At 47.1% G+C, this 16992-nt stretch overlaps 6 protein-coding genes across 7 annotated transcripts; 3 read left to right on the forward strand and 3 right to left on the reverse strand.

Moving 5' to 3' along the window:
- Window positions 1–132: 132 nt before the first annotated feature.
- On the forward strand, window positions 133–555 carry DFL_002417 (uncharacterized protein; the record flags this gene model as incomplete). Its single annotated transcript, XM_067631197.1, has 1 exon — window positions 133–555. One exon carries the CDS (start codon window positions 133–135, stop codon window positions 553–555), a length of 423 nt encoding a protein of 140 aa, XP_067493766.1.
- Window positions 556–2050: 1495 nt separating this feature from the next.
- Window positions 2051–2973, forward strand: DFL_002418 (uncharacterized protein; the record flags this gene model as incomplete). The annotated part of the gene is made up of 3 exons (XM_067631198.1): window positions 2051–2080; window positions 2161–2308; window positions 2369–2973. 3 exons carry the CDS (start codon window positions 2051–2053, stop codon window positions 2971–2973), a joined length of 783 nt encoding a protein of 260 aa, XP_067493767.1.
- Window positions 2974–3225: 252 nt separating this feature from the next.
- Window positions 3226–4299, reverse strand: DFL_002419 (uncharacterized protein; the record flags this gene model as incomplete). The annotated part of the gene is made up of 3 exons (XM_067631199.1): window positions 3226–3426; window positions 3493–3861; window positions 3949–4299. The coding sequence occupies 3 exons, from the start codon at window positions 4297–4299 to the stop codon at window positions 3226–3228; spliced, it is 921 nt and encodes a 306-aa protein (XP_067493768.1).
- An 862-nt stretch (window positions 4300–5161) lies between these two features.
- DFL_002420 (uncharacterized protein) lies at window positions 5162–7753 on the reverse strand (the record flags this gene model as incomplete). Of its 2 annotated transcripts, XM_067631202.1 has the most annotated exons (2): window positions 6067–6086; window positions 6169–7753. In XM_067631202.1, 2 exons carry the CDS (start codon window positions 7751–7753, stop codon window positions 6067–6069), a joined length of 1605 nt encoding a protein of 534 aa, XP_067493770.1. The 2 variants fall into 2 exon arrangements, with proteins under 2 accessions (XP_067493769.1, XP_067493770.1); XM_067631201.1 differs by having other exon boundaries at window positions 5162–7753.
- Window positions 7754–9284: 1531 nt separating this feature from the next.
- DFL_002421 (uncharacterized protein) lies at window positions 9285–13517 on the forward strand (the record flags this gene model as incomplete). The annotated part of the gene is made up of 5 exons (XM_067631203.1): window positions 9285–9720; window positions 9783–9969; window positions 10026–12092; window positions 12143–12435; window positions 12553–13517. The coding sequence occupies 5 exons, from the start codon at window positions 9285–9287 to the stop codon at window positions 13515–13517; spliced, it is 3948 nt and encodes a 1315-aa protein (XP_067493771.1).
- Window positions 13518–14273: 756 nt separating this feature from the next.
- Window positions 14274–15073, reverse strand: DFL_002422 (uncharacterized protein; the record flags this gene model as incomplete). Its single annotated transcript, XM_067631204.1, has 2 exons — window positions 14274–14485; window positions 14587–15073. 2 exons carry the CDS (start codon window positions 15071–15073, stop codon window positions 14274–14276), a joined length of 699 nt encoding a protein of 232 aa, XP_067493772.1.
- Window positions 15074–16992: the final 1919 nt, after the last annotated feature.

The raw sequence follows: 16992 nt of genomic DNA on the forward strand, positions 1-16992 counted from the left end.
GCAGGTTTCTTGGGAGTCTCGTCTTTAAAAAACTTACCAAGTTCCCTCGCTATTATACATTTCACTCGCTTCAAACGCCAGTCTTCAGATATATTCTCTATATATATTGCGGTTGAAATATTGCTACCCAAGATGATCTTCAAAGCCACTACCCTCCTTTCCCTCCTCGCCGCCACCCTCGCGGCTCCAGCAACTCTTCTCCCCCGCCAGACAGTCCCAGACTCCGCCTTCAACTTCATCGCCAAATACACCGATGCCTCCATCTGCGAAAAGGACGTCAACGCCCTCTACGGCCAATTCTGGATCGGTCGAGCTCCATACCCATACTGCAGCATCCGTATGAACCCAAAGAACTGCCTCCGGCCCAATGTCACCGGCATCCGTATCGAAAAACACATAGAATTCTCCGCAAACCTCTCTGCCATCGCTGTAGAACAAGTATACATCCACCCTCAAACACTTGCGCTTTCTTTCTCGCGGGGGGTGTTGAGGGGGCCGATCCGGGGTATCCTTTACCGGTTGGTGCTATTACCAGAGGGTTTACGGTGGGGTTAAGGAATGATGGGTATTATGAGTTGGGACATATTGATGCCGGATCTGGTTTTTATGCGTGTCCTACTGAGAGGGATGAGGAGTTTCAGATTTTTGTAGATTATAAGTACGGATTGACGCAGAAGGATAGTTGTCATTATTTTATTCCCGCTGGGAAACCGACGGATGCGAAGGCTATTATATATGCTTGATTGATTGGTCAAGGGCCAGTGCCTAGGTATTTATCAGGCGAAAGGCATGGTATATCGCACGGAGCTAAAGAGAGTGAAGAAGGAACTCGCTAGCAGCGAATCGGCTAAGATTGTAGCTACATTCATTAATAACGAATTTTAATAAACATAAATACACAGAACTGAGGTGGTCCAATAGAATTTTATATGGAAATATAATCAGCTGGTCATTGAATCAGGCGATATTTGCGAGCGGTCTAAGTTTTGATATTGACAACGTTATAACCGCGCCGTACCACATATGTCTTTGAACTATATTCTCACCGCGTACATAACGCCGAACAATCAGCATTAATATTGCAACACGGTGGACCAAAACATCGTTGCGTAATAGCTTAGCCATGAGTGCCGCCAAAAGCGACCTCGAAACTTCCCGCGAGAATGATCCGTTGGGAGGTACGTACGGGTCCATACCATCACACTTAATCAACAGTGGACTAGAGAAAACCCTCGACCTGAACTGCAAACTGTCTGATACCCTTCGCATCTTATACACCGAAGCCATCCTCCCAAGGCTGGGATTTGATAAACAGAACGAAACAGAGATTGAAAATGTCGAAAGACGGATCATTGGCAGGTTTGCCATCATCCGATGGCGCAGATTCTCTGTTGGTTGTTGATGCTTCCAGTGCGGAGGGGATGGAATTGAATAAGAATTACTGGGCGCATTTTGCGAATTGGAACTTATGGACGATGCAAGCCAATTTCGAGTTAAGAAGAACCGTGGCTAGTCGATATCGTGGAGCGACAAGCGATTGTGCCTGGTGAAATAGAGGTTAAGATCTCGATTCTTTGAAGTTAGAAGATTAATAAAATTCGACTACAAGTCGGAGTAGGAGGTCGATATTACCCAAAGTACTTTGTCTCAATGGCTATAGGTGCTAGCAAGTATTATACCATATACCTAGAGCTGTTATAAATAGCGAATATAGTAGTAACTTTGCACTCGATATTGGAAAGAACCATATTTGCGTAGAATACATCCTAAGAGCTAAATAAGAGCATGGAATTTAACCCGTACAGACATGGGCGCTCCATCGCGAATAATATCGGACGTGGAATATAAACTAGCTCGGGAGGTCCAAAGGTTGTATTGGAAAAAGACCCCGGACATGGCACAGGGCGAAGTCTTGGCACCCACCGGCTAGAGCATACGCAACCAAGCTCGCGTCTAAACCACCACCACTTCACACCTCTACCGACTACCTCCAAACCTCTCCAGCTCACATCCTCGCCAAAACCATCACGACCTCCAAACATACATCGCAATGAACCAGTTTCCTCACGGTTGGGGCCGTGTAAGTTTTATCCCCGGACTCAACCGATCTGGACTTTCGTCTCAGAGCTATGCTAACTCGCCTTATCCTCACGTTGCTAGCCTAGAGACGACGTCTACGGAGCTTACGACAGCAGCTACCTTAACGACTCTCAACCGATCTCACATACCCAAAGACCCATTGTCACCGGTACCAGTGTTCTAGGCGTCAAATTCAAGGATGGAGTCATAATCGCCGCCGATAACATTGGTACAACCCTAGCATTCCATCTCTGTTATCAAATCCTCTTAAACTAACATCTCTACTCAGCATCCTACGGCTCTCTCGCCCGGTACGACAACGTCGAGCGTCTCCTCCAAGTCGGCACTCACACCGTCGTCGGCGCCGGCGGCGACATCTCAGACATGCAATACCTGCACCTCCTCCTCGACAACCTCCTCATCAAAGAACAATACCCCGCCGATGACCACCACCTCTACGCTCCCCAAGTGCACACCTACATCTCCCGCGTCCTCTACCAACGTCGTAACAAATTCGACCCACTCTGGAACTCGATACTAACAGCCGGAGCGGACCCAAAGACCTCCGAACCTTTCTTGTCATACGTAGATTTGAAGGGGACTACATATTCCGCTCCTGCTTTGGCTACAGGGTATGGTGCTCACCTTGCCGTTCCTATATTAAGAAAACATGTTGCGGATGAAGAAGCGGCTTCGAATTTGAGCCAGGAGGAGGCGCAGAAGCTCGTGGAGGAGTGTATGAAGGTTTTGTGGTATCGTGATGCTAGGTCGGGTGTTAAATATAGCTGGGCGATTATTACTAAGGATGGGGTTACTACTGGGAATACGGAGATTCAGAACCAGAGCTGGAAGTTTGCGGAGATGATTAAGGGATACGGAGCTCAGAATATCTAAAGAAATTAATTTAGATAATATAGCACCCCTTTCGTTATCGGGGTGGGGTGTCGAAGCACAGGGTATGCATGAGAATTATTGTTACGAACTTTAGCACCGTGGAAACTTTTACGAAGAGCCCGTTCGTGGTGACCTCCAAGGAGGTAATTATCATTAGGCGTATTGCAATATCCAATGCAATAAAATTTCCGGATTGCTAGCTTGCGCGTAGAAGAAGAGGAGGAGGAGGGGGAAGTATCAATCGTTACTACTTCAGGACGTCGCTTCTAATAACTCTTTCGCTGCTGCAACTTCTGCCGAATCGTACCCGGTGAACCCTTTCTTCCCTTTCTCGGATCCGGCCACAATATCATTTAGTTGCACAGTCGCTACGCTATTCAACTTATTCACTTTCTCCTCCGGTATCGTCCTGTTAGCTGCCAAAATCTTGGGCTCCAATAGCTTCCCGGTGACCTATACCAACATTAGCATAAAAACCCACCGACTATATTTTTTTAAAAAAGTCCAAGGTTGTAATACCAGCTTCACCCCGTAATAGCCCCTCAAATACCCATCACACAACTCCACAGCCCTCAAATACCACCTCAAACTTGCCTCCAGCTTCTCCACCACCTCCTTCGATGTGCTGTTACTAATGCTCTCAGCGGCAACAAACTGTATCTCTCCGAGTCTCGCATGGATATTATACGCATTAGGTAATATTAACAGCACCTCTTCGAGACAGTATATTGCTTGTGGATACATTGATATTTCAAAGTAATATTGAGCAAGTTGAGACCATGATTCTGCGTCGGTGGGGGTTAGGTCGACCAGTGCCGTTAGGGCGGATATGGCTTCTGACTTTTTGGAGAGGTGATGGAGAAGGGTTATGCGACGTTTGGCAACAGGCTGCGAGGATACGTCATCCAAGTTAGCAGGTCCGATAATCCTAAATCGAAAGCTGAAAGGATGTCTTTGTCAGAAGTTCTGACATACGATATTCGTAGGATCCTCCTTCAAAACATCGGTATAATTCTTCAGCACTTCCTCCAACTGCGACTGATTCGTAGCAGTGCATTCATCATATACCCCCTGTAACGCCATAATCCGGGCATTGTCATTCCCAAACCTATCCGCCAATCGTTGAAGAATCAATCGGGCAGATGTATCGTCCCCGGTTCGGAGAGTGGAGAGGAATAAGGACTCGTAGAGCGCCCATTGTTCGGGTGTATCCGTGATCGTGAGGTTTAGGATCGATGGGGCAAGTTGGGAAAGGGAGAGGGATTCTGAGGGGGTGGGGTGGGCGGAGGCGGATTTAAAGCGGTTTAGAAGGTTGGTAAGGGACATTGTGGGCGGTTGATGGTGGAGTTCGGAGGGTAGGGAATTGGTTGATGAGGCCGGGTTTATGGGGCGGGATGGAATGCGCGCTCTGGCCCGATGAGGTCGCAACTTGGAAGCTGCCGCGCTGGCGTCTGTCGTCAGATGCCATGTGACTTTGAGAACGTTTGTTAATTATACTTCCTATTTCGGAATCGTAACGTCTACGACACAAAACATAATCGTAATCACGTGATGATTTTGGGCTTCAAAGGTGAAATTTTGGCTGAGATAGAGATTTGAAAAACCATGTTTCTCACCAAAATTTCATATTTCCAATAGCTATTTGTGAGACGATACGAAGGAATATTCGTTCTCCGACAACGGCATTGGAAAGAGGGAGTTGAGGCGGTTCCGATGATCCATTTTTTATACCGTCCAGATGGCTGGATGTCGAGAGAACCATGGTTGATGTTTTGCGATGGTTCCTGATGACGGAAATTTCTTAGAATTTATTGAAAATTTTCTAGAACATGGCGATACCGTATTGGTGGGCATCTCCACTATGTTTCGTGTTTCAGTAATTAATGTAATTACGACGCAAGTCACTCGACAGCTTGAGCCTGCAAAGCATTTCTTATGAACGAGACCATTCATGTTAAAGACGAGAGTATACTATTTACAATTTAAGTCTAGAGGTCGACGTGTTTGTACGATAAACTTAAGATCCCACTTATAACCCGATTCCGGTGATACTGCTACGAGACCAGTATACACCTAGAATCAAACCAGTCCCTATTCCACAAACCCCAGATCAAGACCCTAAACTCCAAACTCCAAACTTCCCGTGATATGATAATCCCAAATACACATAGAAAACAAAAGAACCATCTTACCCCTGCCACTTAAACCTCGACTGCCTCATCATCGCCATTAACCCCATAGGTAACAGCCCTTCATCCACAATCTTCAAACCCCCAAACCTCTTCATCATCTCCTTCGCATACAACTGGAAGATCCACTTATCATAGTTCTTCCATTGTGCATGTCTCCCCCTCGGGTTTCTCTTAGCACCCATCTCCAACGCTGTCCGAACATCCCCATTCATATCCACACCTAACTCACGCGGCTCACTGATCAAAAGCTTGAACTTTTTAAGTAGCAGGTGACTCGTCTCCTCTCTATAACTTCCATACTCCTCACGGGTCAGGAAGTCCAGACCTTGAATTTTCGCTGCTTCAGAATCTCCAGACATCTTCCGTCGGTCAAAGCGCACCTTCTGCCTGGTGTACTCTCTATCTTCCTCTTTGAAAAACTCTTCCATCAATTCGTAAGGGTCGTCATGGTGGAAAGCATCGCGGATGAGATAGAGATCGACGAAAGGGTTTTGAAGTTCCAGTCCTCCGAGCTTGGTGGGGAAGTAGAGGTATCCATCTGGGATTTCGGTGACACCGAATCGGTCCACAACCATCCTTTTCAAATGCTCGCCGACGCCACCGGTAGCAGACTTAAAGATCTTCTGCTGAATCCGTTGGAAGGCCTCGAGCACCGAATCGACATGTTGGCGGCCGAAACAGACGGATGCCTTACCGCAATTAGTCCGGAAGAACCGTGCGCCGTAGATGTTCCAAGCTTGGGTGAAGTCGAGGATGCTCTTGCAGGCGTTCAGTTGGAGAGAAAGTTCCTCGATATGGGAGTCGACCTTCGCGGTGTTTATGGTGAAGAAACCAGATACAGGATCGAGTTTTAGAAAGCCCCAAACGACATCGCCTCTAGGATGCCCGGCATGGTGAGGCTCTACTTTCTCATTTCGATCACTGTAGATGTGGACGGACCCGGTTTTCTCCTCGTTGAACTCTAGTCCAGTGAGACTCGCGAATTCGGTGAGAGCACTCCAACCTTTACGACAAGTGTCTTTTCCTCCCCACATCCAGATATCATCATGAAGTCGGTACAATCGTGCCCCGTTTGCTTTTTGATTGACTGCGAAGTCGGTACAGAAAAGCAAAGCTTCGCAGAAGAAGGCACCAATGGGAACTCCGATTGGAGTACCCCTCGCGCGAGATCGAGGGCTTGCTCCAACGTCGTCAACGAACGATATCGGGGCCTCCAAAACCCTTCTAAAGAACAGAATCCAATCTTCCTCTACTCCAAAGAATTCGAGGACCGCAAAGATCGCGGCGTGGGGAATCGATGGACCGAACCACTTGAAGTCAGATCGAATGACAGTAGTATCCTTTCCGAGTCGCCTTCGGATGATGATCTCAGACTGAACAATTCGGAGTAGTTTCTGCACAACAGCTAGCGGGCTCGATCGAGTATCACCTTCTTCGGCGTCACTATCATATCCACCGCGCTGCTCAAACATATTTTCGGGCAGCTGGTCAAGGAAAATCTCGTTCATCCAGTGATCAGCAAGGTATTTCTCCAGGGTGCGAGTATCCGGTGAGCTGATCCCAAGCTTCAAATTACGATCTTGCAATTGCTCCTTTGTGATGCTCCCGGGCGCTGGTTTAAGGGCGTTGTAGCTAGTAACGAATCTTTTCAAATCGCTTCGCCATTGTGTCGCCCACCGAAGCCCGGTATACTGAAGGAAGATTGTCTGAAGCAGATCCTCATCCGGGTAGAAGCGATATCGACCGTTTAACTGCTTTCTTTGCTCGATCACCGAAACTCCTTCGCAGGTAAAAGACTTTCGGGAAGCCATCCGCATATTCAAGACATCCGCGATTTCTTTCAGTACGAGATCGTTTCCAAGAAACTCCTTGAGGGTTGACTTCTTCTTGTCATTGATAACATCCGCCCTAAGTAGTGTCTTAATGGTCGATGAAACAGTTTCTACATCGAACGGTGAGTTATTCCAATTTTCTTGAAGGTTGCGAATCCTAACACGAAGATCTTCGAACGCCAGTCTGACTCCCGTAGACGGACTGTTGCTGAAGAGCTCTTCGAGGTATGCTTTGATAGCTTTGGTATCGACTTTCTTCTCAGTGAAGACGTAGCCTTCCCAGGTAGCACGCTCCTTATGCATTTCCTCCCGTCCGACGGGGATCCAATCCGCACCCGCTTCATTGCCGTCACCGTTACCGTTTTTACCAGCTGAGATCCATTCGTTGACGAGTTGTCCGTAGAGCATAGCAAATGAATATTTATTAGATTGCACATCAAGTTCATCTCGAATCATCTTTTCGTAGTCCTCGAGGAAACTCTCGGAAACAGAAGGATCCCGTTCAGACTGTAAAGTGAATCTTCGAACATCGTGGAGAGGTAAGATGGGGTTGCCTTTCAAAGAGGTCATGGTGGGGAGATTTTCCGCACCATCGACGAGAAGACGGATTCGTTTTCGACTATCGAGTTCATCGTCGACGTTTCGGAGGAGAGTACGTTTGGCGAATTCGTATGAACCTGCCTGTTTCGCGAGTTGGTCGAGTTTGATGCGGGTGACGGCGTGAAGGGTTTCAGAGAGACCGTCGGAGGATACCATTGCTGAAGCAGTAGCCAGGCGGTTTTTGTGACAAAGGTAGAATAGAAGTTCTGAATGGGGATTTGGTGGATTTGTATTGATAATTCCAGTGGAATCCTCTTTTCTGGTTTATGACAGTATATTCAGACTGTTTGTATGATGATCCTGTGGAGCTGAGGCTGATCATGCTGGGACGAAGAGATGGAAAGGTATTTATGCAAAAATTTGAGGGAAATTTACAAGACGGTTCTTGTTACCAATAACACTTTTGGGAACTTTCATGACTTCGAAGCTGACTCGTTTGGCTGTGAATACCTGTACAGTCATGTGTTGCGGTGCCTGGCCTGGATTGTGCCTGACCTGAAAAATAGAAAAAGGATGTAATCACACTGGCGTTTTATAGATGAAATTTTATCAACGTATATTCGCGGGTTGCAAATGGAGCAGTCTAATTGGGCATGCCTGAAATGATTAGAGTTTTGGATTGTGAGTTCGACGCAGGCCTAGGCGGCCTGAATCCTGTCAGATCAGGCTAAGGCAATGGTACTAGGAAATCTCGCAATTCATATATCATTATCGATTACCAGGGGATATGCTACGGTCGATGTATTTACAATCTAACCGTCGTCCCTTTGAGACCAAATTAATGATATTTCCAAAGTGGATGTGTAGGCTCGAGGCCAAAATGTACCCGAACAAGACGAGCCCAAGCTCTAGCTTCAGACTTAGCTAATGTATTTACTATATCCGGTATAGCCCGGACCAAAATATCCAGACAGGCAACCATAAAGGCCTTGGCCATGGTAACACAGTGGTGGAAGCTGAGCTGGAGCCGAGCATGATACTCCAGACCCCCTCTGCACGTGATCATTTTGAATATTATCCAGGACAAATTATTTTAGTTTAGCTTGGCAAACTTTACTAAGCTTGAACATTAATTTTTAGTTTGCTAATTAAAATACAACGTTCCCTTATCGTGATTTCAAAGCTCAAAATTATCCCGTGAATTGGAGGTTTGGTGGGTAATGTGTTGAATCCTGTATAGAGAATACAATCTGATTAGCAGATGTCGAGACCAACTGGTTAGCTAGTATCGAATGAGCTATGGCTTTAGGTAATATGTTCGGTCGGTGGATGAGTCAAATCTAGAGGAATTGCAGCTGACCAGATGTATCTAACTAAGAACTTGAGCAAATCTACGCCATCTAAGTTCAGATACGATCCTCAAAGATCCTCAGCAAAATAATGGGACTTGGTACTTTTGAAAATAGTCCGTTTATAACGTTTATTCATGGGGGTTTCTAGTAGAAATACATAGCAAAGTCCGTTCGGTAAGATATGGGTGATGTTGCATTTTTGACCCGGCTTGCGTTGCTCAACCAGGAGCTCAAACGGGGCTGTGCAGCGCAGCTTCAACCGACCGGCCAGCTCCAGACCACACGACTCCATCACGTCCCGTCCGACGTCCCTCCGTACTCCTCATATAAACTACAATGTAAATCTGGTCCATCGTTCCCTCCAAACTCCCCCCTCCCCCTTTTCGTTCACCAAAATGTCCTCCAATCCGATCCGTATTCTGCTGAAATCGCATCCTCATCGGTCCATCGCTTTATGCGCGCCAAACCACGTCCTAACGTTCCGACACAACCCGTCAGCGTCCCACCATGCTCCAGCTCCATCCTTCGCCGCTAATCTCCCTTACAACAACAACAATTCCGGGTCCAATTCTAGTGTAAACGTATCTTCGAATGGGACGAATGGTAATCATCATGGAGGCGGTGCTGCGGCGTGTATGGTTGACTTCTCGGAGCGCAGCGAGGTCGACCTGTCCGAGTACCATCCTATGGGGAGTGCGCTTCCATGCCGAGGGACACTGGGATTAATATCCCTGAACGGAGATGTTTTTCTTTGTGTGGTTACGGGGGCGAGCTTGGTGGCCACCGTGAGACCCGGAGAGACGGTGTACCGGATCCATGCAGTAGAATTTCGTATGCACGTCTTCCTCTCCGAGACAAATGGACCCGTATCTCTGACTTCTAAATGATGGTAGATTGCCTGAATTCGGCAGAGTATGATAATATGTCCTTGGATGACATTTATAGCCAGGACTTTGATTACAGTAATAAGCACGGAGATGCGGTCTTTGAACATCCTTGTGCCGCATTGCGCAAGATGCTGTCGGAGGGTACATTCTACTACTCGACTGATTTTGATGTGACAAATCGGCTACAAAACAGGTATGGATGCATTGGAAATCCGTATCCTAAATGGTTTACTGACAAAAAGGATTTAGATCTGTGGACCACACGTCGACGTCCACTCATTTTTCGATCGATACGTTTAATGAATCGTTCCTGTGGAACATCGCTCTTATCAAGCCCTTGCTTCAATTCCGCTCCCGACTTCCCACATCGGCTCGTCTAGCACTGGATTCTACCCGGATCCTCACCTCTGCGATTCGCGGCTACGTGGAAACAACCACGGTGAACAGGGGGATAATCGCAATAAATGCCCAACAACGGTTCGCTGGAAAGACACACATTACAATCATTTCTAGGTTGTCATGTAGAAGGGCGGGCACCCGTTTCAATTCTCGGGGTATGGATGACGACGGGCACGTTGCGAATTTCGTGGAGACCGAAACGGTGATATGGGATAGCAGGGCGGAGAATAATGTCAGGGGCGTCGGGTTCTCGTATACGCAGGTCAGAGGCTCGGTGCCGCTATTTTGGGAGCAACAGGCTGGGTTACTCCCAGGTCAACAAAAAGTCACGATTACCCGAAGTCCCGAAGCGACGCAGCCCTCGTTCGATCGGCATATTGACGGCATAGCTATCAGATACGGTGCCATCCATATTGTTAACCTGCTATCGGCTCTAAAACCTGCGGAGGCTGAATTGACGAGGATGTTTGATATAATGATTCAACATTCGCCGTACCTGGGTCAAAATGACAAGAATGGAACGGGCGAGCTTATCAAAGCTACCAAGTTTGATTTCCACGAAGAAACGAGAGCTGGGTACGAGGCAGCAGCCCAGATCAGACGGTACATCGAAGACTCCGCAGATTCATTTGCATACTTCTTAACAGAAGACGTCGATCATGATAATGACGAAGGAACTGCACCGCACTCTACGGTTATCTTGCAACAGGAAGGCGTTTTCAGGACGAATTGTCTGGACTGTCTGGATCGTACAAACCTCATCCAACAGATAATAAGTCAGATGGCGATCGAACGGTTCCTACGGCATCGAAACGAGAAAGCTGTTACCGAACTTTGGTCCAGACATTCGATCCTGTGGGCTGATAATGGTGATGCGTTATCCAGGATATACGCTGGTACCGGTGCTCTGAAAAGTTCTTTCACACGTTCTGGAAAGTCCAGCTTGGGAGGCGTCCTTGCAGATTTCAGAAAGAGTGCTACGAGGATGTATATCAATAATTTTGCAGACAAGGGGAGGCAGAATACGATCGATATGATGTTAGGAAGATTGGTGGGGCAGGATCCGGTCGTGTTATACGATCCGATCAATGACTACGTCAACAACGAGCTTTCGAGGAGATCGGATCAGTTTATGACAACAAAAGTGATCTCAATACACGTTGCAACCATGAATCTTGCCGGGAGAACGGATGGTATAGATCAAGATCTGACCTCTTGGTTGTTCCCACCCCCTTGCTCGCATTATCAACCCGAGTTGATCGTTGTTGGGTTTCAAGAGATTGTGGAATTATCTCCGCAGCAGATCATGTCAACAGACCCGGAGAGACGTCAGCTATGGGAAGCAGCGGTTTTGGATACTTTGAACCGAGCGAGCAAGACAACGACGAAAGGGAAAAAAGAGTACATCTTGCTGAGAGGAGGTCAGCTTGTTGGCGCCGCACTCGGCATCTACGTTCGATCCGATATAATATCACAAATCAAGAACGTCGAGGGATCTCTAAAGAAAACCGGTATGAGCGGGCTCTCCGGAAACAAAGGCGCAGTGGCCATTAGATTCGACTACGGAAATACAAGGATCTGCCTCGTCACAGCCCATTTGGCTGCAGGTTTTGCGAACTACGATGAGAGGAACCGCGACTACAGGACCATTGCCAATGGATTGAGGTTCCAGAGAGGGCGTTCTATCGATGACCACGATGTGGTTATCTGGCTGGGAGACTTTAATTATCGAATCGGATTGAATAACGAGGAGGTTAAACGGCTGATAAAATCTGGAGACTTGGGCAAGCTATATGAGAATGACCAATTGAATCTTCAGATGGTCGCCGGGCTGACGTTTCCGTATTACTCGGAGGCGAGATTAACTTTCTTACCGACGTATAGATTTGATATCGGCACGGACGATTACGATACCTCGTACGTTTCCCCTTCGCTCCCTTACTGTCAGATTATTAACGAGTTCGCAGGGAAAAGCTGCGTATACCCGCCTGGTGTGACCGAATCCTTCGCAAGGGTAGCAACGTCCGCCAGTTGACGTATAACAGTGCGCCACTGAAGTTTTCAGATCACCGACCCGTCTATGCGACATTCGAGGCAACAATCCAATTTATCAACGAAGAAGCCAAAGAAACGCTCAGCCAACAAATCTACGCCAGCCGCCGTGACTCTGCTATCAACAAAAACTCATCCACGCCAAATCTCCTAGACGAAGACGAAAGCGAAGAGGATCTAATCGGATACGATCCAATCGCTCCAGGACGTATGTTCAACACCGTACCTTACCTCTTCCTCCCATTCGTAGTCGCGATTGCTATTTTAAAGGCCGGGGATTTAAGAGTTTTGAAATGATTTTAATTTAAAATAATGAAAAAACTAGTACCTCCTGCGTCGACGGATATGCGGAAATGGTGGCTCGATCACGGTGTCCCGGCGAAAAGTACGGTTAGACCGCCGGGTGATAATTATGAATTAAATACGGCGAAGATGACGGGGAATCCATTCGCGGCTACATCGGAAAGGGATTGGGTGAAGAAAGAGGCGCCAGCGCCGCCACCGGCTAGAGGAACGACGCCGAAGTTACCATCAGGGCAGAATAGTGCATCTCCCACCCCGCCACTGCAGGAGGTGTTTCCTCCGCCACCACCGAGAAGAACAACGACGAGTAGTACGGTCAGTAGCACGAGAGGACCGGGGTTGAGAAAACTACCACCGCCGTATGATCCTGCTGCGTTGCCAACGCTGGGGAATCAGATATTACCCCCACCGCCGGCACCATCAGTGAAACATAGGGAAATATTACCTCCACCGTCAGTTTCACATCCCACGAGGAGCGCGGCTACAACCTCAGTTGCGACACCTACAACGCCACCCTTTATGGCTGCATCAAGAGTTCAACCTGTCCCTCCACAACCGCTTAGTAGGAGCCCATCGGTTTCTTCCACGTCGACGACAAGAGCGCCACCTCCGAAGCCTAAGAAGCCGAGGAGTTTAGCGGGGTCGACTATTGAAACTTCGCCGCAGAGTTTTAAGAGTGCGAGGGATACGGTTGATGAGGAGACCGTCATCAGTGTGGCGGCGAGAATTAGAGGGATGGAGGTTGGAGAAGGCGGTGCCAGTGGGATGAAGAGGACTGTTTCTAATCCTGTTGGAGGAGTTGGTCCGGGTGCTATCGCTGGAGTTAGGAGTGTTTCGGCTGCAAATCGTAGAAGTGGAAACTTTTTAGAAGGCGGAGGGAAAGCGCCACCACCTTTGCCGCAGCGGAGACAAGGGCCGCCGGGGGATTTGATGGATGAGGCTGGTGAGGGGATTAGTGGGTGGCTGCCGTTGACGCCTGGGAAGTGATTACAACTAGACTCGCAGGGCTTTTCGGTACACTTTTTGATAGATGCTATAATTTGTTTTATCGGTCTAGCGTTGAATAGTCTTTTTTTACACCATTGGACCTGTAGCTTTGGATACAAAAAAACGCGGGATTAGATGGTATATTTCGGGTGGCATTCGTTATATAGAGTGGGAAAAATCAAAAGTATTGCACAAGTACACAGCTAATTCATGATTCTACCGAGAAAACGGTGGCGAATGATCGGAAGGTAATAGTCGTGGTGGGGGGGTTAAAAGTACACGCTTTCGAGCCGCATGACAAAAGGAAACCCGTGATCAACACGATCGCATTCGTGCTCTGCACCGTATACGCAACATCATGATATCGTATCAGCTGATTCTGTCTCAAGCGCACGCTGGCTAACTAACTAACTAGTAACCGAATCTTTTGAAAAGCTTCTTCTTCAAACATATGGCTTCTTGGGCAAAATAAAAAAGGAAAGGGGTACAGCGCTCGTACATCGTAAGGTGAGTTTGCAGTTTAGATATTAACTGGAGGTATAAAATATATATATATAAAAAGACAAAGATCTCGCAGAATGGTATAATATATCGTCGGCGGCGTAGAAATCGTAACAGCAAAGGGCAAAATACCAACAATCGTTCAAAATTTAAAAAGGAATGTCAAAGCGGAGGTCGTCATTAATGTATGGAGGTCGGTTTATGTCGCACGCCCTGTACGACAGAATCTAGAAGGTCCTCGGCAGCAATATTCGACTACCTGCTATAACGATCTCGATGTCGCTCCGTCTCTTGGACCACAACGACATCGCTGCGTTGCCTACCCCCGTCTTTACTGTGTTCGTAACTCCTATGGCTGACGGAGCTAGACCTTGGATCGTATGTGATCGCGCGGGTTTCCCGCATTCTTCGTTCGCGCTCTTGGAGTTCTGCGGCTCGTTGGAGGTGTTCTTCTGCGCGCTGGATTTCTATCGTCCCGAAGATATGTATTAGTGATGTTTCCCCTACAGATCTACAAATTCGGTCTCGAAGGAAAGGATTGATATGATATAATATTGAAATTGCTTACCTGCTCTAACTTCATGATTACTACCCCTCGGTTGAGGATCCACATATCTATAACTCCCCCTTCTCTCACCTCGATCGTAACCCCCACCGCTCACGACCCTCTCCTGCTCTCTATAATACCCTCTTTCCCTACTCCTCGAACTCGATCTCCCAGCCGTAGATCTCCCATCATGAGACCGTCCGTCATAAGACCTTCCGTCATAACTACCAGTAGCAGCATAATGTTGATAATTATTCCTCCTGGACCGTCGCTCATGTCTCGCACCGGCATAACCCATAGAACTACGACTGGAGGTGATACTATTCGTTGAGGAACCATTTGTAGAAGAAGAGTAGCGACGAGATCGGGAGGGTCGTTCGATTACTGCTGGTGCTGTTGAGACGATTTGGGTTTCACGTTGGTGTGCGCGGACGGATTCACGCTCTACTACTCGGGCGGGGACGATGACGTCGTCTTCGACCTCGCCGCGGACTTTGACGAGACACATTTTATTTTTAAATTTAGTTTTATCGATGGGGTGGTTTTTTTCGACGGTTGAGGGAGACTTTGTTCAGAGGGGGATTTTCGATAGAAAAGAGAGGGAAAAATGGAAGTCGCCTATTTTGAGGGAGACTGGTTTTTTTTGGGGATAACGGGATGGGAATCGCCGTTGGGGGTGTTTCCTTGAGCTTTTTTGGGACTTGCGATTGAATCCGAATGAAGGCGCCGGCAGAAGGAATGAGGAGAGGAGGGGCGTAGAAAGAAACAATGCAAGGAACCGAGCGATTTTTCGTAGTCTAAAGTCGGCGCCTGTTGTCGCTGATGCGATATCGATCGATTGAATCGTTATAACCGGGTCGTCGATATAGATAATAGAAGCGACGATTGGATCGTAGAGAGGAGGAGGAGAAAAGGGATAAAGAGGTACTCCTTCAGTGGTGAGACTTCCAGGCTTTTATTCAGAATGCTACTACCTAGGCTGTGATCGGGGTGCCTGGCTTTTTTGGACCTTTCTTTAGCCTCAACTATTGTGCAAGTTCCCCCCCCAAAAGGAAATGCGGGACTGTTATATGGAATACGACGACGGAGCAGTGTCAGGCTGATTTTATCTTTTGGGGTAAAAAGTAATCAAGTGAGTTAGGTTTTCGGCAGCTGGACGGTACCTGAAATCTTGGGGTCCTGCTCAGGTGAGCTATGTCGATCCGTCGACCGGTGTGCTGCGGCTTGTATGTACGTAGTGGCGGTGGGCAGGGGTGCGATAGACGAACGGATATATGTATTCTGAAGAAATGACATTAATTAATCGAATTGTCGAGATGTCGATAAAATCTTTCGGTATTATATTGAATTTTGTGGAGTACAAAAGCACGAAGTACGGAGTACATGTTATTCGCAAGCTTCCGGTCAGTCAAGTTTCCCTGATTTTGCTGCAAAACGACGTGGGTGGCTGGGCCGGTAAGAGGATTAGCTGCCGGATGACAGCACATCGAAGCTAAACCCCATCATCGAAAGTACATTTTCGACAATCTTGGAAGTTGTGTTTCTAGAAGGTTTCCCGATTTTTGCGGATACAACGGCTTGTTTGTTACTTTTTTCTTGGGCGAGACAGGTTTGGAGGTGGGTTAACGTAATTAGAACCAGCCTGCATGAGAATTAAGGATGGGGTATGAGATCATAGTGCTGTTTATCTCCCGCAAGTGCTTTGGTCTAGGATTGGATCTGGATGTATGTTACTCATTCTTCTCCAGCATTTCAAGTAAACACCGAATGATCGAATTCGACATTAAGGATATTAATCATAAAATATCAAATATAGGAATCATGGATTCGGGTTTCTTCGAAGGAACGTTAACATTTGCACCGTATCGATTCGAAACTGGAAAAAAGCTAGCTAATAGAAAAACGAGGGAAATCGTCCCCTTCCATCGAGGAACCTCAAAAAAAAAATAATAAAAATAATAAAAAAATAAAGAATAAAAACACAGTAACATATTACGACAGAAAAAAAAAGACCAGCAGATAAAAGTATTAGATACAGCCCCTGTCTGCTCCGTCGCGATTGGTATTGTCAGAAAACCAAGTGAGGTTTCGAATGGGAAGGGAGGAAGACACAGGGAGATCCGAAAGGTATAGATATATATGGTGGAGATATAAAGGCTAGAATTGAAGAAAGAAAAAAGAAAATAAACATCGTCAAGATAGTCAAGATTCTGCGTTATCTCAAATAGCAGACGAAGATAAGGGGATCTAGAATCCTGTATGCAGACCAAAGAAAATAGCCTCTTGTGAGGGAATAACCAGGAATCTAGGTATCGTTTCGGGGTAGCTTGAATGGAAGAGAGAAATTACTTGGGAATCAAAAAGTACAGGAAAAGAGATAAAGAAGGGAAACGAATAAGAGCGCCGCCAATGATGGAGAGTTCAAAA

Source organism: Arthrobotrys flagrans, assembly GCF_004000055.1.
Source record: "Arthrobotrys flagrans strain CBS H-5679 chromosome Unknown unitig_3, whole genome shotgun sequence".
Lineage (NCBI taxonomy): Eukaryota > Fungi > Ascomycota > Orbiliomycetes > Orbiliales > Orbiliaceae > Arthrobotrys > Arthrobotrys flagrans.